Source organism: Lepus europaeus, chromosome 4 (genome assembly GCF_033115175.1).
Source record: "Lepus europaeus isolate LE1 chromosome 4, mLepTim1.pri, whole genome shotgun sequence".
In the NCBI taxonomy this organism is placed as follows: Eukaryota; Metazoa; Chordata; class Mammalia; order Lagomorpha; family Leporidae; genus Lepus; species Lepus europaeus.
Window position 1 is genome coordinate 140,434,595 of NC_084830.1, and position 25,334 is coordinate 140,459,928.

At 45.4% G+C, this 25,334-nt stretch overlaps 1 protein-coding gene across 3 annotated transcripts; it reads right to left on the minus strand.

The window, feature by feature from the left end:
- Window positions 1-929: 929 nt before the first annotated feature.
- PAIP2 (poly(A) binding protein interacting protein 2) lies at window positions 930-24,245 on the minus strand. Of its 3 annotated transcripts, none has more exons than XM_062189053.1 (4): window positions 24,121-24,245; window positions 6,489-6,652; window positions 4,086-4,265; window positions 930-1,912 (listed from the first exon to the last, which is right to left on the minus strand). In XM_062189053.1, exons 2-4 carry the CDS (start codon window positions 6,624-6,626, stop codon window positions 1,856-1,858), a joined length of 375 nt encoding a protein of 124 aa, XP_062045037.1. In that variant the 5' UTR covers window positions 6,627-6,652; window positions 24,121-24,245; the 3' UTR covers window positions 930-1,855. The 3 variants fall into 3 exon arrangements, with proteins under 3 accessions (XP_062045037.1, XP_062045039.1, XP_062045040.1); XM_062189055.1 differs by lacking the exon at window positions 24,121-24,245 and adding an exon at window positions 23,954-24,049; XM_062189056.1 differs by lacking the exon at window positions 24,121-24,245 and adding an exon at window positions 9,801-9,876.
- Between the last annotated feature and the right edge of the window lie 1,089 nt (window positions 24,246-25,334).

The window sequence follows — 25,334 nt, forward strand, 5'->3', positions numbered from 1 at the left end:
TGGCCCAGTGGGTTAAGCCATCTGCATCCCTTCTTTGAGTGCTGCTGAGTCTCAGAACGTCCACTTCCAATCCAGGTTTCTGTGTGGCAGCACATGATGGCTCAAAAGAGGGCCCCAAATGCCCAAGTAGGAGATCTGGACAGAGTTCTGGGTTCCTGGCTCTGGCCTGGTCCATCTCTGGCTGTTGCAGGCATTTGGGAAGTAAATTAGTATAGAAACTCTCAGGGCCGGTGCCGTGGTGCAGTAGGTTAATCCTCTGCCTGTGGCACCGGCATCCCATGTGGGCGCCGGTTCTAGTCCCGGCTGCCCCTCTCCCAATTCAGCTCTCTGCTATGGCCTGGGAAAGCAGTATAAGGTGGCCCAGGAGCTTGGGCCCCTGCACCCGCATGGGAGACCGGGAGGAAGCACCTGGCTCCTGGCTTCGGACTGGTGCAGCTCCAGCCATTGCGGCCATCTGGAGAGTGAACCAACGGAAGGAAGACCTCTCTCTGTCTCTTCCTCTCACTGTAATTCTACCTCCCAAATAAATAAAATCTTAAAAACAAACAAACAAAAAAGAGCCATGACTGACTACATGTCCTTCTTAACTTTCTTTGGTCCAATGAACCCAAGAAAACTCCTTGTGAAGGGTACAAACCAGCAGATTATACTAGGCCAGGGCATGATACTGGTCAGCCTCAAACTCTCTTAACATGGCTGCCTACGATTTCTCAGACACTGCAGTTTAAGGTGATAAAAAGGATGGACGGGGCAACTGAGTTTATCTCACTGCAGTAGTCTGGATAGATGCTTGCAATGTACTTGCTACCATGGTTTTATCAAGTCCTGCTTTCTCAGCACACTGTGCCAGTAGAGTCATCCTGGGCCCATGGGGGAAGTATTCCTACTGGAGCGTCTGCATTCCAGCACGAATAAACACAACCACCAGCTCAGTTCTACTATTATTTATTTTTTTAAATATTTTTGAAAAAATATAATTTTTTTACAATATTTTCAACTTAAACACTATTCACACTGAACACGTATGGCAGCTTAACCTACCCAAATATGAAGTTTAAGAAGCCAAAACTGTTCTAGCTTTGTTAAAAGAAAAGTTGTGCTGTAGACTGTTGTGACGGTTAACAAAGCAAGGAAAAGCGCCACTCAAATCATGTCACAGTCTCTTTGTTCAACTGGATTCTGGGATGCTGTTGGTCATATGTTAGACTTCCCAAGGGCATATTTATGATGTAATTCTCAAGTTACATACTTCCTCAGATGTAACATTAGGAGAATTCAGTATTTCTAACATGATAATACACCACAAAAGCCAGGACTAGTTCTCAACTGATCAACTGTTACCTTATAACCTCAGTAACCAAAGAAGGCAAAAAGTAAGGGGTAAAAAAAAAAGATTATTTTTGATAGGGACAAATGTAAATTTAAGTCTTAACTGAGAAATGTGCTAAGCAATTAGAACTTAATTTAAATTTACTCATTTTTAAAAAAGGTTTTGGGATTAACAAGTGTGAGTTAACCATACAGGACCAGTTCAGTCTCAAAGCTGACCAGTTAGTAAGATCTAGAGGTTGTTTCATTTGGTGCTTTGTCACGACTTGACTGGTGCTTTTTTCCTTGCTTTCTTCACATCAAGCCAAGGGGCCAGTTCTACTTTCAGTAAATGTTTGAGAGCTTTTTACTTAATAACAGTCTCAGCACTTTTATTAAGCATGCAAGACTAACAAAAACTTTGGCAATGCATAAGTGTAACACAGTGACAAGAGAGAGCTTTTACAATTAAGTCTTCTAATACTGCCTTCACAGTGTGGAAATTGTGCTACATCCACCAAAAGAGGGCCCCGTCTACTCAAATATTTTAGTACTTCACCCCAGGAACAAACTCCTTTGCATTTGGATTCAGATTGCTCTTGACCTGGAAAATAAGTACATAGAAAAGCAAGTTCATTACAGACGGCTTCAGATACACAGAGGCATTCAACCTAGATCCACATGCAAAAATATCTTCCAAAAAAAATGAGAAAAGCAAAAAGTCAAGAATATATGCTTACAGTTAACCCAAAAAGTCTACAGCAAAGGAGGAAGCAGATGTAAATTATATATTGTATAATATCAACCTTCTAAAGAAGACACAGGAATTGAAATTGTTTGCTTACTTGTATTTAGAAACTCACTAACTTGCTTCACATAAGCTGAAGAAATAGCCCTGAACAAGTTAACTATATTTAACTTTCTTGATGCTTTTAGACCTTGTGAATATGTTAAAACAAATGTTGAAATTATGATTAAAGTTAAGTGCAAAGTTGTTGATACATTAATTTTATGATCCCCATCAAAAAATACAGAACTGTCTTTCTACAGCTGCTATATTTTAATTCCCACGGGAAGCATGGTATGTCACAGGAAAAGGGAAGTACATGGGAGCTAGAAGACACTAAGACTGAAATCCCAGCTCTCCTCCAGCTTCCTGTGTAAGCTGGGATAAATCACTCTCTGAGGGACTCTTATTTTTCTGTAAGTTAAGGAAAAAGGAGAGTGACGAATGGCCTAATCATGTGTCGAAGAGCCTCCAGAGACTTGTATCATTATTCTGTGTCTCTGAACCTTTACTTTCCTAAGCAGAAATGTCAGTGTACAGGAAGAAGAGCTGGAAATTCCCCTTTATTACATTTTGGATTGCAAGTTGGTAAAGCTGAAATGTAAGGTTGCTGGCAGGCTTTTAAATGGGACTAGACTCCTATGTCGCTTAGTTTAAGACCAAAGCATATTCAAACATTTTGGAGCAATTATTTTTAGTTTCATAATTTATACACAACAATTTCCTTGGACAGGATATAGTCTTCCTTCCCCCAAGGGAAATATATCTGTATTTTAAAACTGTAAGGTTTAAATTAAAATGCAGTATTCTTCAATGTACAAACTTGGCAGTTGAACAAGAATGAGAATGAATTAAAGTAATCTAAAATAGTCTGAGGAGAAATCAGTTTTTGCATTATGGAATTACACTGACTCTAAACATTAAGTCTAGCAAAGAGCTTTTATTCCTTTCGAGCTATCAACATGATTTCTAACATGGGTACTCAGATCATACTGTCATTTATTCCAGCCAAGGCCCTGCCGCAGTGTAAATCCCAGTTCTTAATATCGTCCTTTAGAGAAAGGACTTACCCTACAGGGTAGGCTGACTGATACCTCTGGAGTGCTACTGAAAACTCAACAGGCCTAGCACACTGACCCTGACACAGGACTAAGGAACTGACTTTTGTTTTTAATGCCTAACAGGTAAATATGATGTGTAGATTAGGAACCACTGCACAGTGAACAGAAGAAATAACAAAATACAGTTCAGAGTTCACTGGGTAAATTCCAGAAAGCTATTCTGTATACGCAGCTACAGACTGTAAAAACAGACAGAAAGGTTAATACTTGGATTTGATTTCACAAAATTATTTAATGTTAATTTAGGTGATCAAACCATCAGATACCATTCTACTTTAGTGCTAATGTTTAGTTATCACAATTCCACATATTTTTACTGCAAATACATTGTCAGTGATGAGACACGAAGAGTAACTAAAAATGCAAATCTAAGTGTGAGTCTTCTCCTGCGAAGAGCTTGTAAAATTCCTCATTAAATCACAGGTCTAAGTGAACTGTGTGCTACCAGTGAAAAGTCCGTCACGAAATGATCTCTAAAATTATACCTTCCAAATGAAATTGTGAAATATCTCCAAATTTTTAAGATAAGATGAAAACTTCTCCATCAAGCTACTTTTGAATAGGCAAGTCACATGGTAATACTATTTTTCCTTTGACTAACTTTTAAGACATTTTAATATCCTAGGGCAACATCATGACTAAAAAGAGCTGTCTAGCAGTCTGTTAATGGTCTAAGGCTAGCTCCACCGTGTTGCCAGAAGTCACACCATGTCACAAGTGAAACTGGGAGACCCTTGCTTCCACTCTAAGAAGTAGCGCAGTTTCTGAAGGGGAAAGAGGCAGAACTCTTCTTACACAGATGGCGGCTGGCTTTTCCACTTATGGTAAAGATGAACTAGGATCTAAAAAGATGAAAAATAACTTTTTACCACAAGATCTTCCAGAGAAGAGCCATCACTGATAACAAGGTCATTAAACTGGTCTTGGATTTGGTCCATAGTCTGTGGGAGATCTCGAGCTGGAATAAACCACTCGTGCTCTTCTTCTTCTTCCAGCATTTCTTGGAAACAGCGTTCAATAAATTCTTCTTCCCATAACTCCTCTTCTATCTAGATTTATAATAAATTAAGGATAATTTACAGCACATATGGTAGGACATTTCTGGAAAAAGCTCAAAATATTTTGAACTAAGCCATTTAAAAACACAATGTCATACTTTCTCCTCTGCTTCTGTGCTAAGGGGAAAAATACTTACCATCAAGACCCAGAAGATCTATTGAGGGTTTTTTCCATGTCTTTATTTAGATAACAACTTTCTTTTATTCACTGATGGTGGCAAGGAATGAGTAACAAATAAAAGAATGCTTGAAGGAATGTGTATTTGACTTATCTGTGATAATTTGATACTTAAAACTGGGTGGGCATGTATTAGAGAGCAGTAAATATCCTGGGAGTATTAGAGTACACAGGTTTGAATCCTGACAACCCTCTCCATTTCAGCTTCTTGCTAATGAGGACTCTGAGAAGTAGCAGGTGATGACTCAAGTAGCTGGTTCCCTGCCACTCACATAGGAGTCTCAGATTGAGTTCCTGGCTCCTGGCTTTGGCTTGGGCCAAGCCCAGCTGTTAAGGGCATTTAGGAAGTGAACTGGCAGACGGGAGATTCCTCTTTTTGTCCCTCTGCCTTACAAATAAATAAAATAAATTTTAAAAACTACACAATCCCTAATACCAAACCCAATAATAACCAAAACCAAACTTTCTAAGGAATAAAGTCAAGGCACATTTTTGTTTTTGTTTTTTTAAATTTTATTTATTTGAAAGGTGTGTGTGCGCATGCATTCGTGTACACACATACACACACACACAGATCTTTCATGTGCTGGTTCATTTCCCAAATGTCTGCACCAGGTGGAGCTGGGTCAGGCCAAATTAGGAGCCTGGAACTCAATCTGGGTCTTCCACACGGTGGCAAGGAAACACATACTTGCGCCACCATTTGCTGCCTCCCAGAGTGCACATTAGCAGAAAGCTGGAATTAAAAGTGGAGCTGGAACTAGAACCCGGGCACTCTGCTACACCAAATACTCACTCCTGGGTAATCAATCAAACAAAAACCCACAAATGATTCTCACTGAAATAAGACTGTTTGGGGGTCAGCACTGTGGAACAGTAGGTTAAGCTGCCCCCTGTGATGCCAACATCCCATATGAGCACCAGTTTGAGTCCCAGCTGCTCTTTCAGTCCAGCTCCCTGCCAACACACCTGATAAAGCAGTGAAAATGGCCCAAGTCCTTGGGCTCCTGCCAACCACATGGGAGACCTGGATGAAGTTCCTGGCTTCTGGCTTCAGAATGTCCCAACCCTAGGCATTGCAGGCATTAAGGAGTGAAACAGCAGATCTAAGATTTTCTCTCTCTCTCTGTGACTTTTCCTTTCAAATAAATAAATAAATCTTAAGGAAAAAATACAACCATTTTATTTCTGAATATCTAACATTGTACATGGAGAAACCAAGCTGGCTACTGACTACCAAACCCATGATAAGGGAGAAATTTTAAGATGGGAACAGATGCCAGAGACATGAGAATTAAAGAGAATATTTGCCACTGTATGAGAGTTGACAGATTTCCGAGGGTAAAATACACTGATGATGTAAGGTGAAAAACAGCTTAACTGCACCGGGAGATCTCTTGTCTGCTCCTGATTCTTGAATTTTATTGACTGGCATTACAATACAGTAATCTGACTGGTACAAGGCAGTGGTTTCCAAACCTAATGCTGACTGGAACCAGCTGGGAGTTTTTGAAAAACACTTTCCCAGGTTCCACCCTAGTCCTGAATCAGAATCTCTAGGGTGGGACCTGGAAACAAGCTCTCCAAGTAATCTCAATGAGCAGTTAAACACTGTCGCAGTCAGCAAACAAAATAGAGGAGTACACGCATATAAATCTATGCCAGCATCCCATATGGGCCCTGGTTTGAGTCCTGGCTGCTCCACTTCCAATCTAGCACCCTGCTAAATGCCTGAGAAAAACAGAGGAAAGTGGTCCAAGTACTTGGGTCTTTGCCACCCACGTGGGACACCTGGAATGAAGCTTGTGGCTTCTGGCTTCAGCCTGGCCAAGTGCCAGCCATTGTGGCCACCTGTGGGAGTAAACCAGCAGATGGAAGATCTCTCTGTCTCTCCTTCTCTCTTTGTAACTCTTTCAAATACATAAATCAATGTTTTAAAAATTACAAAATAAAAAAACACATTTCAGAAATAAGTATAATCATATTATTTGAGCGCTGTAATGGGATACATAAAAGAACATGTTTGCAAAACTAACTTGTCTGTTGAATTCCTCTTCATTCTCCATCCACATGTATTCTGCAAACGGATTGTCATCTTCATGAGAATGACCGTTAATAATCACATCTTCATTGATGATGCTTGGGCTAGTACTGCTGCGACTTGGATCTTTCATGGTTGGCGTTGCTTGTCGTTTTTAACCTTAAAAGAAAAACAATCTAGTTAATTTATGCATTCTTTTAGTAAGTATTTATTATTACTAGGCATCAAGTCTTTTCTTTTTAAAAATTTATTTATTTATAGAGAGAGTGAGGCACAGAGAGCGAGTGTGCCTGCACACACAACGATTTTTCCACCTGCTGGTTCACTTCTTAAATGGCCCCAAAAACCAGCTGGGCTAGGCCAAAGGTAGGAGCCAGGGACTCCATGCTGATCTCCCATATGGGTGGCAAGGGCTCAAGTACTTGGGTCATATTCTGCTGCTTTCCCAGGTTCATCAGCAGGGACCTGGATTGGAGATGAAGAAACCATGACTCAAAGTAGCACTCCAATATAGGATGCTGGTATCACAAATGGTGGCTTAACCTTCAGCACCCAAAGCCAGCTCCCATGATGTCTTACAGAGACACATGATATATTAAGAAACTGGAAAGCTTCCTATATTTTTCCAAATGATTTTAAGAAACAGTTGAGGGGCCAGCGCTGTGGCGCACTAGGTTAATCCTCTGCCTACGGCACTGGCAATCCATATAGGCGGCGGTTCTAGTCCCAGCTGCTCCTCTTCCAGTGCAGCTCTCTGCTATGGCCTGGGAAAGCAGCAGAAGATGGCCCAAGTGCTTGGGCCCCAGCACCCGCATGGGAGACCGGGAGGAAGCACCTGGCTCCTGGCTTCAGATCGGCGCAACTCCGGCCATTGTGGCCACCTGGGGAGTGAACCAACGGACAGAAGACCTTTCTGTCTCTCACTGTCCGTAACTCTGCCTGTCAAATAAATAAATAAAATCTTAAAAAAAGAAAAAAAGAGGGCTGGCGCCGCGGCTCACTAGGCTAATCGTCCACCTTGCGGCGCTGGCACACCGGGTTCTAGTCCTGGTCGGGGTGCCGGATTCTGTCCCGGTTGCCACTCTTCCAGGCCAGCTCTCTGCTGTGGCCTGGGAAGGCAGTGGAGGATGGCCCAAGTGCTTGGGCCCTGCACCCCATGGGAGACCAGGAGAAGCACCTGGCTCCTGCCATCGGATCAGCGCGGTGCGCTGGCCACGGCGGCCGTTGGAGGGTGAACGAACGGCAAAGGAAGACCTTTCTCTCTGTCTCTCTCTCACTGTCCACTCTGCCTGTCCAAAATAATAATAAGAAGAAGAAGAAGAAAAAGAAAAAAAGAAACCGTTAGTTTCTGATAACTGCAAATGTTTACATGGAATCTCCAAACCATCCCATTTATTCTATATTTGGGTATCCCTTGCTTTACAAAAACAAGTATGCTCTAGAAAAATCAGCCATTAAGTGAAGTAATGAGGAGCAAATATTTTTTCTTCTTTTTTTTTTTTTTTGGACAGGCAGAGTGGCAGAGTGGACAGTGAGAGAGAGAGACAGAGAGCAAATACTTTTAAAAACTGATTTAAAAGATTCACAGATTGGAAGTGAAAACTAACAAACTTTTAATAACCTCTTAGTTCCTCTCTCAAAATGCAACTCTGGAACTCTCCTTCATGCCCACATTCTGTATGCTTAGTCTTTTTCTTTTTCTTAAAGATATTTGTTTATTTCAAAGTCAGAGTTACACAGAGAGAGAGGTCTTCTATCTGCCGGTTCACTCCCCAACTGGTTGCAATGGCCAGAGCTGCGCTTATCAGGAGCCAGGAGCTTCTTCTGGGTCACCCACATGGGTGCAGGCCCAAGGACTTGGACCATCTTCTACTGCTTTCCCAGGCCATAGCAGAGAGCTGGATTGAAAGTGGAGCAGCCAGGACTTGAACCAGTGCCCATATGGGATGCCGGCACTGCAGGCAGTGGCTTTACCCGCTATGCCACAGCACCGGCCCCCTCTGTATGCTTTTTCTATGGGTCTATGTTAAGCTATTCCATGTCTCCATTTCCCTGTTGTACACTGAGTTTCAGGCAACCAGTGATGAGTAACGTACAGCAAATAGCAAACATGAACAATTTCTGCATTGAACAGAGCCTAGGTCAGCCTTTTACTCACTGTCAGTTAACAACCTCTGGCTTCAGTATAAATAATTTATGAAGAAAAGGAAATTATTTTCAGTTGAGCAGTCTTTGGAAAATAAATCATAACTGAACCCACCAAAATGAAATACAGCCTTGGTACTAATCTTACACGGTGAGACAGCCGAGGGAAGGAACAACAGCTTACCAGATTGTTTGCTACAGCCAGCCAATGAACACCAGAAAGGTACGGATTGTCCACTTCTTTAATGCTGGCAAGCCTAAGTAGTCATTGGGCTAAATGAATCTTACTATGTGGCAATATGTTAGATTTTTACTTTTCTTCTCTGACCTGTTCTTATCTCTGTAAAGTGTGTCCTTTGTATGTTCATGTCTTACTCTCTTTGTAAAAGCTGATAGAGGGGCAGGTGTTTGACTAACAGTTAAGACACTACCTGGGACATCTGTGTCTCATATTCTCTGCTTTGGATTTAGCTCCTGCTGAGGAACATGTTAAGAGGCAGCAGGCAGGCCGGTGCCATGGCTCACTTGGTTAATCTTCCGCGTGCGATGCCGGCATCCCATATGGGCACCGGGTTCTAGTCCTGGTTGCTCCTCTTCCAGTCCAGCTCTCTGCTGTGGCCTGAGAGGGCAGTGGAGGATGGCCCAAGTGCTTGGGCCCCTGCACCCGCATGGGAGACCAGGAAGAAGCTTCTGGCTTCAGATCGGCGCAGCGCCGGCCGTAGCAGCCATTTGGGGAGTGAACCAACGGAAGGAAGACCTTTCTGTTTCTGTCTATAACTCTACCTGAAGAAAAGAAAAAAAGAAAAAGAGAAAAAGAAAGGAAGAAAGAGGCAGCAGGCAAAGGCTCAAGTACTTGGTTTCTTGCTCCTCATATGGAGGCCTGGATTGAGTTTTGGACACTTGGCTTTAGCCTGCCCCAGCCTCAACTGTTGCGGTTTTTTGAGGAGTGAACCAGTGGATGGAAGATCTGTTTCTGCCTTTCAAATAAATGAAAATAAATATATTTTAAAAATTGAGATATAGTTCATATACCATAAAATCTGCCGTTTTACATTATCTGGCCCAGTGGTTTTTATAAGATTATGCAACCATCACAATGACATAATCCCAGAACGTTTTCAGACCTCTAAAAAGAAACCCTGGGGCTGGTGCTGTGGCTCACTTGGTTAATCCTCTGCCTGCGGTGCGGGCATCCTATATGGGCGTTGGTTCTGGTCCTGGCTGCTCTTCTTCCAGTCCAGCTCTCTGCTATGGCCTGGGAAAGCAAAATAAAATGGCTCAAGTGCTTGGGCCCCTGTACCCACATGGCAGACCAGGAAGAAGCACCTGGCTCCTGGCTTCGGATCAGTGTAGCTCCGGCCACTGTGGGCATTTGGGGACTGAACCAACGGAAGGAAGACCTTTCTCTCTCTCTCTCTCACTGTCTGTAACTCTACCTGTCAAATAAATAAATAAAATCTTAAAAATAAAAAAAAAAGGAAACCCTGCCTCCATTAGCAAACATTCCCCATTCACCCTAGTCTCTGGGAACCACCAATCTTCCATCTCTATGAACTCGAGCTGGGCCAATCTGAAGCCAGGAGCCAGGAGCTTCCTTTAGGTCTCCCATGTGGGTGCAGGAGCCCAAGGACTTGGGCCATCTTCCACTGCTTTCCTAGGCTGGAGCAGAGAGCTGGATTGAAAATGGAGCAGCAGGGATTCGAACTGCCGCCCATATGGGATAATGGCACTGCAGGTGACAGCTTTACTACTACCCCACAGCACCGGCCTGCCTTTCGGCTATTATAGATAGTTCTATCAACATCTGTGTTCAAGTTTTATTTGAACATGCTTCCAGTTCTTGGGTGTATACTTATAAGTATGTTCTATTAATGTTCATATTTCAGCTGTACATCACAATTGTGATGGAAAAAATGAGTGGGAAAGGTGACTGACTCCCTCTTGACCAGCAAACACATGCCTCACTCCAAATCCTTTCCTCAAAAGAGACCACAGTTAATATTTTTTTTAACGTATTTCCCTCTAAAAGTACATGCATATGCAGTAAGAGTAAAAATGCTGCATTTAAGAACTTTACCACCAGGGCCAGTGCAAGTCCCAGCTGCTCCACTTCCGATCTAGCTCTCTGCTATGGCCTTGGAAAACAGTAGAATATGGCCACTGCACTTGTGTGGGAGACCTATAAGAAGCTCCTGGTTCCTGGCTTTGGATCAGCCCACCTCCAGCCACTGTGGCCATTTGGGGAGTGAACCAGTGGATGGAAGCCCTTTCTCTCTCTCTCTGCCTTTCAAATAAATCAGTCAATCTTAAAAAACAACTTAAATTTTGGTATAATGATAAAAGTTATACAAAATAGCAGAATGTGAACTGTGAAGTACAAGTTACTTGTATTATTTTTAACGGTTGATTTATTTATTTGACTTTGATTTTTTTTCAGGTTGATTTATTTATTTGAAAAGAGAGAGAGAGAGAAAGAATGTGTCTTCCATCTGCTGGTTCACTCCCCAGATGGCCGCAATAGCCAGTGATGGGCCAGGCTGAATCCAGCAGCTTATTCCAGGTCTCCCACATGGAGGCAAGGACCCAAAGACTTGGGGCCATTTTACACTGCTTTTCCTAGGCCATTAGCATGAACTAGACAAGAAGTGGGGCAGCAGGTCTCAAACTGGTGCCCATACAGAATGCCAGCATTGCAAGTGGCAGCTTTACCTACCATGCCACAATGCTGGCTCCACAATCTAAAGGTCCCAACACCAAGGGAAATGTTTAATGAAGAAAAAAAAAGGTCATAATTCAGTAATAGAACTTAATTTTTTGAAATAATGCACTGTACTGGTCATTTAAAATTTTTATTTATTTACTTTACTTTATTTGAAAGGTACACACACACACACACACAGACATCCTTATATTCTAACGACTGGTTCACTCTCCAAATATTCACAACAGTCAAGGGTAGACCAGTCTGAAGCAGGAGCCCAGAACTCAATCCAGATCTCCCGCATAGGTGGCAAGGGTCTAAGTACTTCAGACATCACCTGCAGCCTCCCAGAGTGTACAGGAAGCTGTATTAGAAGTGGAGGAAGCCGGAGCTGTGGCTCAACAGGCTAATCCTCCACCTTGCGGCGCCAGCACACTGGGTTCTAGTCGTTGGGGCGCCGGATTCTCTCCCGGTTGCCCCTCTTCCAGGCCAGCTCTCTGCTGTGGCCAGGGAGTGCAGTGGAGGATGGCCCAAGTGCTTGGGCCCTGCACCCCATGGGAGACCAGGAGAAGCACCTGGCTCCTGGCTTCGGATCAGCATGGCGCGCTGGCCGCGGCGGCCATTGGAGGGTGAACGAACGGCAAAAGGAAGACCTTTCTCTCTGTCTCTCTCTCTCTCACTGTCCACTCTGCCTGTCAAAAAAAAAAAAAAAAAGGCCGGCCCCGAGGCTCAATAGGCTAATCCTCCGCCTTGCGGCGCCGGCACACTGGGTTCAAGTCCCGGTTGAGGCGCCAGATTCTGTCCTGGTTGCCCCTCTTCCAGGCCAGCTCTCTGCTATGGCCCGGGAAGGCAGTGGAGGATGGCCCAAGTCCTTGGGGCCTGCACCTGCATGGGAGACCAGGAGAAGCACCTGGCTCCTGGCTTCAGATCAGCGAGATGCGCCGGCCGCGGTGGCCATTGGAGGGTGAACCAACGGCAAAAAGGAAAACCTTTCTCTCTGTCTCTCTCTCTCTCTCTCTCACTATCCACTCTGCCTGTCAAAAAAAAAAAAAAAAGAAGAAGTGGAGGAGCTGGGACTCGAACCAGGCACTCTGATATGGAAGGTGGGCATCTCAACTGCTGGGCCAAATGCCTAGTCCTTAAACTACACTAGTGCCAACCCCCACTCTGCAGTGTTGAAGACAGCAGTTATATTCCTGGTAAAGGCTGGAGGGAGCGATATGGATGTAACATTAACCAAAAAACAAAACAAAACAAAACAAAACTGTTCTAACCTGTCTGGTGGGTCCCTGAATGACTGGCTCAAGTGTCTGCTGTGGTAGGTGGAAGGAGGGCATGGGCAACACACACACATTTGTTGGAAACAGTTCAAGGTAAATGTAGTAGAAATATTGGTTGGGAGGAAAGGCTCATGAAGGAAATGCTCTGAGCCCAATGGCTCTGAAAAACTCCCATGTATTCTGGCAACTTAGAAAGCCATGGACATGCCAGTGCTGTTTGTATGCTCAGAAAAAAAACCCTGGCCCTAACTCTTACCTCTGGTGGACTTTCAGGCCAGTCAGCAAGTAAAGGTAAAGGCAGGGTTGCACATCGCCTGAAGGTGTGCATCAACACATACATGGACCTCATGCCCCTCCATAAAGAAAAAAATTTTTTATTGCTTACAGACAATTAATTGAAATCCATCAAATCACCAGAGAGGGGCCAGCATTGCGGCGCAGGGGGTAAAACCACAGCATGCAATGCTGGTATCCCATATGGGTGTTGATCCAAGTCCCTACTATTGGCCTGGGAAAAGCAGCAGAAGATGGCCCAAGGGTTTGGGCCCCTGCCACCCACATGGGAGATATGGAAGAAGCTCCTGGCTTCCGTGTGGCCTGGCCCTGGCTACTGCAGCCATGGGGGCAGTGAACTAACAGATGGAAGATCTCTCTTCCTCCTCCTAACTAACTTTCTTTTTCTTTTTTCTTTCTTTCTTTCTTTTCTTTTTCTTTTTTTTTTTTTTGACAGAGTGGATAGTGAGAGAGAGACAGAGAGAAAGGTCTCCCTTTTTGCCATTGGATCATCCTCCAATGGCCACCACGGCTGGCGCACTGCAGCTGGCACATCACGCTGATCTGAAGGCAGGAGCCAGGTGCTTCTCCTGGTCTCCCATGGGGTGCAGGGCCCAAGCACTTGGGCCATCCTTCATTGCACTGCCAGGCCATAGCAGAGAGCTGGCCTGGAAGAGGGGCAACCGGGACAGAATCTGGCGCCCCGACAGGGACTAGAACCTGGTGTGCCGGCACCGCAGGCGGAGGATTAGCCTATTGAGCCTCGGCGTTGGCCCCTTTTAACTAACTTCCATAGACAAACCTTTTTTTTTAAAAAATACCAGCTGATCATTAAGCTAATGAAACAGAGACACCAATGGTGACACACACAAATCCAAACTTTACAATATTATTTCACAGAAGCCACTAAACAAACTACAACTTATAGCAACAACTCTAGTGAAGGAAAGAATCTAAGAATATTATAATATTCAAAATATCATTTCAACAAAAGCTATGAGGTGTGCCAAGAAACACTGAAGCATGCTCTCTGGGATGGGCAGTTGGCACAGTTGTTAAATCAGCACTTGAGACACCCACATCCACTATCAGGGTGCCTGAGTTTGAATCCTGGCTCCACTCCTCCTTCCAGTTTTCTGCTAATACACACTCTGAGAGAGAGCAGCTGATGGTGTTAAGTACTTGGGTCTATGCCATCCAAGTGGGAGACCCAGTCTGAGTTCCAGGCTCCTGGGTTCAGCTTGGCCTGGCCCCAGCTGTTACGGGCACTGGAACAGTAGATGGACGATCTCTTTCTATCTGTCTTGGTCTATCAACCTTTTAAACAAATAAATAAGGTATGGTCCACATGTAGGAAGAAAAATTAACAGAAACTGTCCCAAAGAAGGACAGCTGGACTTATGTAGACAAAGACTTAAATCAAGTACTTCAAATGTGCTCAAAGTGCTACAGGATACTGAATGCAAAGAACTAAAGGAAACCATGGGATTGATGGCTCACCTAATACAAAACTGATACAAATAAACATTTTACTATAGAAGTCTAACAGCAGATATGAGCAGGGAGAAGTATCTGCAAACTTAAAGACAGGTCTGAGGAGGAGAAAGGGAAAATGAAGAAGAACGAACAGAATGTCAGAGACCTGTAGAACAACAGCTACCATGCCGGCATAATATGTAAAGGGAGCCACGGCAGGAGAGAACAGGTCAGCTGAGTTCTCATTAGAAACCACGGAGGTCAGAAGGCAACATATTCCAAGTGCTTAGAGAAAAAAACTGAACCAAGAAACCTATATCCTGGCAAAATTATCCTTTCAAATGTGAAGTAAAACGAAGGCATTCTCAGAAAAACAAAACCCAAGAGTGTGTCACTTGTAGGCCTGCCATGTAAGAAAAGCTGCCATGTAAGAAAAAGTCCTTCAAGCTGAAATGAAAGATTACTAGACATTAATGTGAATCTATGTGAAGAAAAAAAGAAACCTAACTATACAGGTAAACACAAAAGATAGTAATAATGTATTTCTGGCTGATAACTCCTCTTTCTCTACATGAATCAAAAGGTGAATAGTAAAACAATTATAAATCAAGGTTAATGAACATTCAATGTATAAATCTGTACTGTATATCAGTAACAAATTAAACTGAGTTGGTTTTAATTCGATAATCCTTAAAAAAATAATAGAAAGTGCAGCAAAATGTATACAGCTGGGTTGTATCAACATCTTTCCATTCAAAGGCAGTCTGAAACATGTAGTTTTCCAAGATTCTAAGACTCGGGGCTGGCATCATGGCATAGCCTAGTGTGTTAAGCTAGCACCTGCAATGCTGACAAGTAACCTATATGGGCACTGGTTTGTGTCCCAGCTCTTCCAATTCCTATCCAGCTCCCTGCTAAAGGCCTGAGAAAAGCAGCAGCAATGGTCCACGTGCTTGGCCCCTGTCACCCACATGAAAGACTTGAAGAAGCTCCTGGCTTCGGCCTGGTCAAGCCCTGGCTGTTGCGACCATCTGGAGAATGAACCAGAAGATGGGAGACCTCTCTGTCTTGTTCCTAATTCCTTCAAACAAATAAATCAATCTTAAAAAACAACAACAAACTCTAAGAGTCACTAAGCTCAAACCTCTATGTTAGTCTTCTTTTTTTGCTAGGACAAAGTATTTCTCCCAAAAAGACAACAAAAACTCATAGGAAATGCTAGAAACAGAAGCAGCTAATTTGCTTGAATAATGTTTGAAGGTCCAAAGGAGGTAATGACAACAAATACAGTAAAAACAAAAACAAAAAAACCAAATGCAGAAGTCAATCGTTCCAATTTGTTATCCTGTCTTTGGATCACATCTCAATCTGATGAATTATAAAACTGGAAAGAATGCACTGAGACGGCGCCGTGGCTTAACAGGCTAATCCTCCACCTTGCGGCGCCGGCACACTGGGTTCTAGTCCCAGTCGGGGCGCCAGATTCTGTCTCGGTTGCCCCTCTTCCAGGCCAGCTCTGTGCTGTGGCCAGGGAGTGCAGTGGAGGATGGCCCAAGTGCTTGGGCCCTGCACCCCATGGGAGACCAGGAGAAGCACCTGGCTCCTGCCTTTGGATCGGCGCGGTGCGCTGGCCGCAGTGCACCAGCCGCGGCAGCCATTGGAGGGTGAACCAATGGCAAAAAGGAAGACCTTTCTCTCTGTCTCTCTCACTGTCTACTCTGCCTGTCAAAAACAAAACAAAACAAATAATTTTTTCCCAAAATATTATGTCCACTACTTGCTTCAACATATGTGTATAATTACCTAGAAGAAATCATGTTGACAGCTTAGTGTGTATGCTTTCATTTATCTTTGCTTACAGAAACATGTATAAAAGATTTCTATGCTTTATTTTTTTTTATTTTTATTTTTTTACTTTTTTTATAGGCAGAGTGGATAGTGAGAGAGAAAGAGAGAGAGAGAAAGGTCTTCCTTTTTGCCGGCGCCGCAAGGCGGAGGATTAGCCTGTTAAGCCACAGCGCCGGTCTTCTATGCTTTATTAAAATCATATCAAACACATTTCATGTGGAATCTTTACTAGTGGACATGTATAGGTATACTTAAAATTTTTTTTAAAATTTGAGAGGCAGACAAATCTCCCAACCACTGCTTTACTCCCCAAAAGTCTGAAACAGCCGGGGCTGGATCAGACAGAAACTAGGCTGGAACACAATCCAACTTTGTCACATGGGTATAAGAAACTCAAGTACCTGGGCCATTACCTCCAATATGTTGCCTCAGAGTAGGCATCAGGAGGAAGCTGGAATCGGGAGTATAACTGGGAATCGCAAATTAGGCACTCTGCCATAGGATGTGGGTATCCCAGGTCGTGGCTAAACCACTGCACCAAACGCCTGCCTCTACCTCACTTTTTATTGGGTGTAGCACCACCAAGTCAACTACTCCCCCTTTAATGCACATTATTTTTTTTTAAGATTTATTTATTTTACTTGAAAGTCACAGTTACACAGAGGAGAGGCAGAGAGAGAGAGAGAGAGAGAGAGAGAGAGAGACAGACAGAGGGAAGGAGGGAGGGGTCTTCTATCTGCTGGTTCACTCCCCAGATGGCTGCAACAGCCGGAGCTGTGCCAATCCAAAGCCAGGAGCCAGGAGTTTCTTCCAGGTCTCCCACGTGGGTGCAGGGGCCCAAGGGTTTGGGCCATCTTCTACTGTTTTCCCAGGCCACAGCAGAAAGCTGGACTGGAAGTGGAGCAGCTGGGACTCGAACCGGCACCCATATGGGATGCCGGCACTGCAGGTGGCAGCTTTACCCACTACGCCATAGCACCAGCCCCTAATGCACATTATATGTTCCCAGTTTTTGCCATTACAACCTTGCAATGATCACTTTTGTGTACCTATACTTCTTCAGTTGTGCTTCCTGTAATACATATATATATATTTAACATTTTTATTTCTTTGAAAAACAGAATGAAGGAGACAGATATGGAGGAAGAGAGAGAGAGGGAGAAAGACTGAGATCTTCCATCCATTGGTTCACTCCCTCAGATGGTCACAAAGCCAGGGCTGGTCCAGGCTGCAGCCAGCTGATGAGAACTCCATCCAGATCTCCCACGTGGGTGGCCTAGGGGGTCTAACCACTTGGTTCACCTGTTGCTTTCCCAGGTACATTAGCAGGAAGGTAGAACAGAAACAGAGCAACTAGAACTCGAGCTAATGCTCCAATATGGGATATAGGTGTCAAAGCAGCAACTTAACCCACAGTGCCACAACACTAGCCCGTGACTTCTATTTCTAAGGTACAAAAATGATGTACATATAATATGTTGATCTTTCATATATATATATATATATGTTGATGTTTCCTTTGTAAATATCCTGTTTAGGTAAGAGCTAAGATGTTTAAGTTAACTAATAAACTTGATAAATTTCACCAAATTTTGGTTAGGTAAAATTAATTTTTTTCCCATTATTGCCACTTGAAAGTCTGCAGATCTTTAGTTTACAAACTAAACTCTTCACCAAATTTGGTTTTCAGTTGTTTTATCCCTCCTGAAATACCTCGTATATATATGGAAATCTCTTAGGTTTTATCATCTTTCTCCCTTAGCTTTATCTTTGTTTAAAAAAGCTTTATCTTGGCCGGTGCAGTGGCTCAACAGGCTAATCCTCCGCCTGCGGCGCCGGCACACCGGGTTCTAGTCCCAGTCGGGGCACCGGACTCTGTCCTGGTTGCCCCTCTTCCAGGCCAGCTCTCTGTTGTGGCCAGGGAGTGCAGTGGAGGATGGCCCAAGTGCTTGGGCCCTGCACCCCATGGGAGACCAGGAGAAGCACCTGGCTCCTGCCTTTGGATCGGCGCGGTGCGCTGGCCGCAGTGCACCAGCCGCGGCAGCCATTGGAGGGTGAACCAACGGCAAAAAGGAAGACCTTTCTCTCTGTCTCTCTCACTGTCCACTCTGCCTGTCAAAAAAAAAAAAAAAAAAAAAAAAAAAAAAAAAAGCTTTATCTTTTTAAAAATTTATTTTCATTTTAATTGAAAGGCAGAGATCAAGAGCCAGAGACAGTCATCTTCCACCCACTGGTTCACTCACCAAATACCTGAAACAGCAAGGGAGTAAGCCAGGTTGAAGCCAGGAGCTGGAACTAAATCTGAGTCTATTATGGTGGTGGCAGGGACCCAAGTACTCAAGCCATCATCAGCTGTCTCTAGACACTGTGGCACAGTGGGTTAAGCTGCCGCCTGCAACCCTAGCATCTCATGAGTGCCAGGATGGTTAAAGATCCAGCTATTCCACTTCCTTTCCAGTTCCCTGTTAATGTGCCTCGGAAAGCAGTGGAAGATGGCCCAAGTGCTTGGGCCCCTGCACCCATGTCAAAGACCTGGCTGCAGTTCTAGGCTCCTGGTTTTGGCCAGGTCCAGCCCTGGCTGTTGCAGCCATTTTGGGAATGAACCTGCAGATGAAGGATTTCTTTCTCTCTATGTCTTTCAAATACATAAAACAAAAATATAAAAAAAACAAAGAAAATTTTCCATCAGTTTGTCACTTGGAAGCTTTAGAGAATCACTGAATTCCTTAATATTTGGCAGTACAAAATACTTTTACGTCAGAGTGCCTGGGTTTAATTCTCAGCTCTGGCTCCTGTTTTTTGCTGTCCACTATTGCAGGCCCTCAGAGCAAAACAGTGATGGCTCAAGTAACTAGGATTCTGCCACTCATGTGGAAGACCTGGATTGTGTTCTTGGTGTACGGCCTACCCCAGTGATCATGGTTGCTGGCACTTGGAACAGTGAACCAGCAGATAGAAGCAGTGTCTCTCTTTCCCTCTCAAATAACCTTTAAAAAATAGCAAAAGAGGCCGGCACCGTGGCTTAACAGGCTAATCCTCCGCCTTGCGGCGCCGGCACACCGGGTTCTAGTCCCAGTCGGGGCACCGGATTCTGTCCCGGTTGCCCCTCTTCCAGGCCAGCTCTCTGCTGTGGCCAGGGAGTGCAGTGGAGGATGGTCCAAGTGCATGGGCCCTGCACCCCATGGGAGACCAGGAGAAGCACCTGGCTCCTGCCATCAGATCACCGCGGCGGCCATTGGAGGGTGAACCAACGGCAAAGGAAGACCTTTCTCTCTGTCTCTCTCTCTCTCTGTCCACTCTGCCTGTCAAAACATAAAAAATAAAAATAAAAAAAAAATAGCAAAAAAATCCCAGCTAAACCATTAACCACCTATTGAACCTGAGTATGTCACTATATCACAGGCAGTATGCTGAATGGTTAGGAGCACATAAATCAACAGAAATCTTGGACCTAAATTTTAGCTATTACTAGCTATGTGACACTGGATATGTTACTTCACATCTCCCAGTTGTTATCTTCATTTTACAGAAATGTTTAAAATTAAGTTAGCTGATATTTGCAAAAGTTCTTAGAAAATATCTGACATTTCTAAAATCTTACAGATACATGCTAAAAGAATTAAAATAACCTGTCAAGATCTTTATTCCTCAACTTCAAAACAGGCAAGATAAAATCTGTTCTACCATGGCTGGTATTGTGGCACAGCAGGTTAAGTCACTGTGACACCAGCATCCCACATCAGAGAGCACTGGTTTGAGACCGGGATGCTCTACTTCTGATTCAGTTCCTTGCTAAGGTGCCTGGGAAAGCAGAAGGTGGTCCAATTACATGGGCCTCTGACACCCACGTAGGAGACCAAGATGGAGTTCTTGGCATCTTGCTTCAACGTGGACTAGCTCTAGCTGTCTGCAGAGTGAAATAGCAAACAGAAGATCTGTTTCTCTGTCACTCTGCCTTTCAAATAAATCATTTTGTTATTCAGTTTATTTATTTGAGAAGCAGAGTGACAGGGAGAGACAGAGAGAGACAGAGACACAGAGAGAGAGATCTTCCATCTGTTGGCTCACTCTGCATATGGCCACAATGGCTAGGTCTGGGCGAGGACAAAGCCAGGAGCCAGGAACACCATTGGGGTCTCCTCCTGGGTGGCCCAGGAGGACCCAAGCACCTGGATCATCCTCCCCTGCTTTCCCAAGGCCTACCAGCAGAGAGCAGAATCTGAAGTGGAACAGCCAGGGCTGGAACTGGCATTCACATGGGATGCTGGTGTCACAGGAAGTGGCTTACCCTCCTGAGCCACAACATCGGCCCCAATAAATCTTAAACAAACAAACAAACAAACAAAAACAGTGGAGCCAGAACAGTGGGCTAGGGCACCAGTTTGAGTCCTGGCTGCTCAATTCCAAACCTGCTCCCTGCTAATGTGCCTGGGAAAGCAGCAGAAATTGGACCAATTTCCCCCTGCGCACAAGTGGGATATCGCAATGAAGCTCCAGCCAATGTAGTCATTTGGCAAGTGACCCAGAAGATGGAAGATCTCTCTGTCTCTCCTCTCTGTAATTCTGACTTTCAAGAAAGTAAATAATAAATAAACCTTTAGGGGCCGGCACTATGTCATAGCAGGTAAAGCTGCCGCTTGCAGTGCCAGCATCCCATATGGGCTCCGGTTCGAGTCCCGACTAGCTCTACTTTTTTTTTTTTAAGATTTTATTTACTTATTTGACAGAGTTACAGATAGTGAGAGGGAGAGAAAGAGAGAGAAAGGTCTTTGTCCGTTGGTTCACTCCCCAAATAGCTACACCGATCCAAAACCAGGAGCCAGGTGCTTCCTCCCAGTCTCCCACATGGGTGCAGGGGCCCAAGGATTTGGGCCATCTTCTGCTGCTTTCCCAGGCCACAGCAGAGAGCTGGCTTGGAAGAGGAGCAGCCGGAACTAGATGTAGCGCCCTCACGGAACGCCATTGCCGCAGGCAGAGGATTAGCCTACAGCACACCAGCACTGGTCCCTAGCTCTACTTCTGATCCTGCTCTCTGCTGCTGCCTGGGAAAACAGTAGAAGATGGCCTAGATCCTTGGGCCCCTGCACCCACGTGGGAGACCTGGAAGAAACTCCTCGATCTTAGCTTCGGATTGGTACAGCTCTGGCCATTGCAACCCACTGGGGAGTGAGTCATCGGATGGAAGACCTCTCTGCCTCTCCTTTTCTCTCTGTGTAACTCTTTCAAATACATAAATGAATCTTAAAAAAAAAAATCTTTTTTAAAAAATCGTTCTACAGGAGCAACCTTTTTTTTAAATTAATTAATCAATTAATTTGAAAGTCAGAATTACACACAGAGAGAGGAGAGGCAGAGAGAAAGAGATCTTCCATCTGCTGGTTCACTCCCCAATTGCCTGCAACAGCCGGAGCTGTGCCAATCCGAAGCCAGGAGCCAGGAGTTTCTTATGGGTCTTCCATGCGGGTACAGGAGCCCAAGGACTTGGGCCATCCTCTATTGCTTTCCCAGGCCACAGCAGAGAGCCGGATTGGAAGTGGAGCAGCTGGGTCTTGAACCGGTGCCCACATGGGATACTGAGACTGCAGGCGGCGGCTTTACCCACTACGCCACAGCGCCGGCCCCAGGAGCAACCATTAAGCTGCTGCTTGGGATGCCCACATCCCATACCAGTGTCATACTGATTCCTAGCAGCTATTCTGATCTAGCTTCCTGCTAATGCATCCTGGGAAGCAGAAGATGCTTGCTTAAGTACTTAGGTCCCTGCCACCTGCAAGGAGACCAAGATGGAGTTCCTGGTTCTTGGTTTCAACCTCTCCTAGCCCTGGCTATTGTGATATTTGGGGGTGTGAACCAGCAAATGGGGCTATCATTGTGGCGCAGCAAGTTAAGCCACCACCTACACACCAGAATCCCATATAAGCAACTGTTCAAGTCCCACTGTTCCACTTCCAATCTAGTTTCCTGCTATGTGCCCGGGAAAGCAACAGAGAATGGCTCAAGTGCTTAAGCCGCTGCCACCCATGAGAAAAACCCAGATGGAGTCCTGGGCTCCTGGCATCAGCGTGGCCCAGCACCAGCTATTACAGCTATTTGCAGAATGAACCAGCAGATGAAGACCCTTCTGTCTCTCACTCTGTTCTAACTCTGCCTTTCAGATAAATAAATAAACCTTAAAAAAAAAAAAGTTTGTAAATTATAAAAAAAAAAACCCTTAAAGTTACAAAAGCTTATTAAAATGGGCAGGGTCTGATTTTTCCACCTTCCTTAATCTGCCACAGTAGTCACTAAATTTCTGTGCTAACAGTGGGCATTTTATAATTTTTATTAAAACTGGAGTATCATGCTCCAATCACAAATTAAGTATGAATAACACAGTGGGTGCTTACTCAAGGAAAAGTCTGCTATACATAAACTCACTGTCCTACAAAAGGTGGAAATCATCCACCTCTATGTGTGTTCTTACACAGCAGCATACACAACCTTTAACTAACCTAATCAATATCTAGTCTCTGCCTCTCATCCCTTAAACAAACTGAAGTTACCTATCTTCATTTCTGATAGGTGTGAAACACAATTCAGTTTTGTTCAAGGTCACAATGAAGTAACATAAACAGAATTTTCCCCACATATCCTGTCTCATACAAACCAGAAACAGAACCACAAACAGCAAATACTGTTTCACTAAAAATCTTTTATAAAAGATTCTCTTGTATTTGCAAACATAACCAATGGCCAATTACATTGAATGGCTCTTTAATGAAAATGCAAATCAACATCTGATCAAATGCTCAAATGAAATTTGTAAAACAAACAAAAACAAAACCAGGGCCACTACTACAGTAGGAGAGATTAGCCAGCCGGCACATGCAAAGTGGGAATTTGCCTTCTGTTGAAATCAATGTCAGAGCTGTGTTAGACCTAGTCTCAAGGAAAACGGAAGCCAATTTCTTTCTAGAATTTGTAGTTTCCATGAGCTGATGGGGCTGCAAAATCAGGGAAATCAAGACAACAAAAGGAAGCAGTTAAGGCCCCTTTTGGGAGTCATTAGAAACACCACCACTGGCTGCTTCAACCAGTGTTTTGAAAGCGTAACTTCACCACAAGCCTTGTAATTCTTTGGAGTGGTGGTAGGGCAGGAGGGGAGTAAGCCGTTATTCCACTAAGAATCATTACCAGAATCAGACTGTGGACTGGTTGGGCCCATCAAGCTCAAAAGCAGCCCTTTTGGATCGAGGGTTTCCGGAACCCGAGACAAAGCTCCGACTGTCGCGTGGAGCATGGGATCCAAGTGAAAGGAGGGGGTCGGGAGGGCGCAGAAAGCAGAGCATCAGAAAGGAGCGGGCCTGTCGCCCGTCGCAGGAGGCTCCCCCGGACGCGGCCGGCCAGCCGTCCCCCCGCCCCTTTCCCCCCGCCCCAGCTCGGCAGGACCGCGCACGCGCACCGGCCACGGGCTGCGCGTGGCGACGCGCAGGCGTAAAGTGGGTAGAAACAATGAGCTTTGTTGCCGAGGCGGTGGAGGGGGGCCGGGGAGAGGGGCTTGGGGCCGGGGAGAACAGATGGGGGTAGGGGGTGGCGTTCAGGAACGCGAGAAAGCGCTATCCCGACAACCTTCGCGCGCCACTGAGGACCCGGATAGAGAGCGAAGCGATCCAAATCATAAATAATGACAATGAGGAAAAAAAAAAAAAAGCGACGGCCATTTCTCAAGAAAAGGAGACGAAGTCGGCCCAAGCTCACCACTCATATTCGGCAGGAAGAGGGAACGGGTAACGGCGACCCTTCGGGGCCCCGGTGGCCAACAAACCCGGGGGCCCTCTAGACCCTCCAGCCGTCGCCAAGGCACTGTCCCTGACCGCCGGAACCGCCGCAGCCCTCTCACTGCTCCGCCCGAGGGGTACCCTCACCCAGTGAACGGCAGCGGGGACGGCAGCCAACGAAACCTGTCGGCCTCCGCGGATCTCCACAGGCAGCGCCGCTCCCCCGCTCGACGTGCGCTTTGCCCGCCGCCTCCCTTCTCCAGTCCAAACAAACACCCAGACCGGAAGTGACTTCACTTCCGCCTCCACTGACCCCGCCCTCACGTTCCGTCAGCGCTGCGCACCCTCCGAGACCACTAGAGGGCGCGCGAGAGAACGCGGGATCTCTTCATCGTCTCAGCCGCCCAGCGCGCAGCGGGAACAGCCTTTCAGCGCGCGGGAGGGGGGCCGCGGCGTCAGCGTTCCCTCTGAGGGCGGGAGAAGGGACGGGCTGTTGTTCCCACACCCGCCGAGCCCTGGGGAATGAAGGGATGCCGTGGCTGGGGAGCTGGGGCCTGAAAGACATCTAGACGACACACACAAATGTGGGCTCCTGCGGACATCACACAGGCACACTGATAGCCAAGAGGAACGTCTAGAAAACAGGGCGCTCACACCCAGACATAGGTACCGAAAGTAATAGGGCCAGGGCCACACTGAGTGACACGCCGCCTCAGCGTCACACTGAGATGCTGACACAGAGCAGTTAAAGCCCTGGCCTGCAGCGCCGGCATCCCATATGGGCGCCGGTTCGAGTCCCGGCTGCTCCTCTTCCAATCCAGCTCTCTGCTCTGTCCTGGGAAAGCAGTGGAGGATGGCCCAAGTTGTTGGGCCCCTGCATCCACATTGGAGACCGGTAAGAAGGCAGGCTGGCTTCGGATCAGCTCAGTTCTGGTCCTTGTGGCCATTTGGGGAGTGATCCAGCAGATGGAAGACCTCTCTCTCTGGCTTTCAAATAAATAAAATAAATGGTTTTTTTAAATTACCTAGTCCATAATCGTTAGTGCACTGGCCCCATACATTATCCTTTTTTTTTTTTTTAAATTACTTATTTGAAAGTCAGTTACACAGAAGAGGAGAGGCAGAGAGAGAAAGAGAGAGCGAGCTCTTCTTTCCGCTGGTTCACTCCTCAATGGCTGCAACGGCTGGAGCTGCACCGATCCAAAGCCAGGAGGCAGGAGCTTCTTCTGGGTCTCCCACTATGGGTGCAGGAGCTCAACGACTTGTGCCATCTTCTACTGCTTTCCCAGGCCACAGCAGAGAGCTGGATCAGAAGTGGAGCAGCTGTGACTCAAACTGGCGTTTATATTGGATGCTGGCAC

Excerpts from the sequence above, each read along its gene's own strand:
- PAIP2 (XM_062189053.1), bottom strand. The coding sequence starts at position 6,626 with ATGAAAGATCCAAGTCGCAGCAGTACTAGCCCAAGCATCATCAATGAA. Across the intron at positions 4,266-6,488 it reads AAGAGGAATTCAACAGACAA|ATAGAAGAGGAGTTATGGGA; the intron begins GTTAGTTTTGCA and ends TTATAAATCTAG. Across the intron at positions 1,913-4,085 it reads CTTCTCTGGAAGATCTTGTG|GTCAAGAGCAATCTGAATCC; the intron begins GTAAAAAGTTAT and ends CTTATTTTCCAG.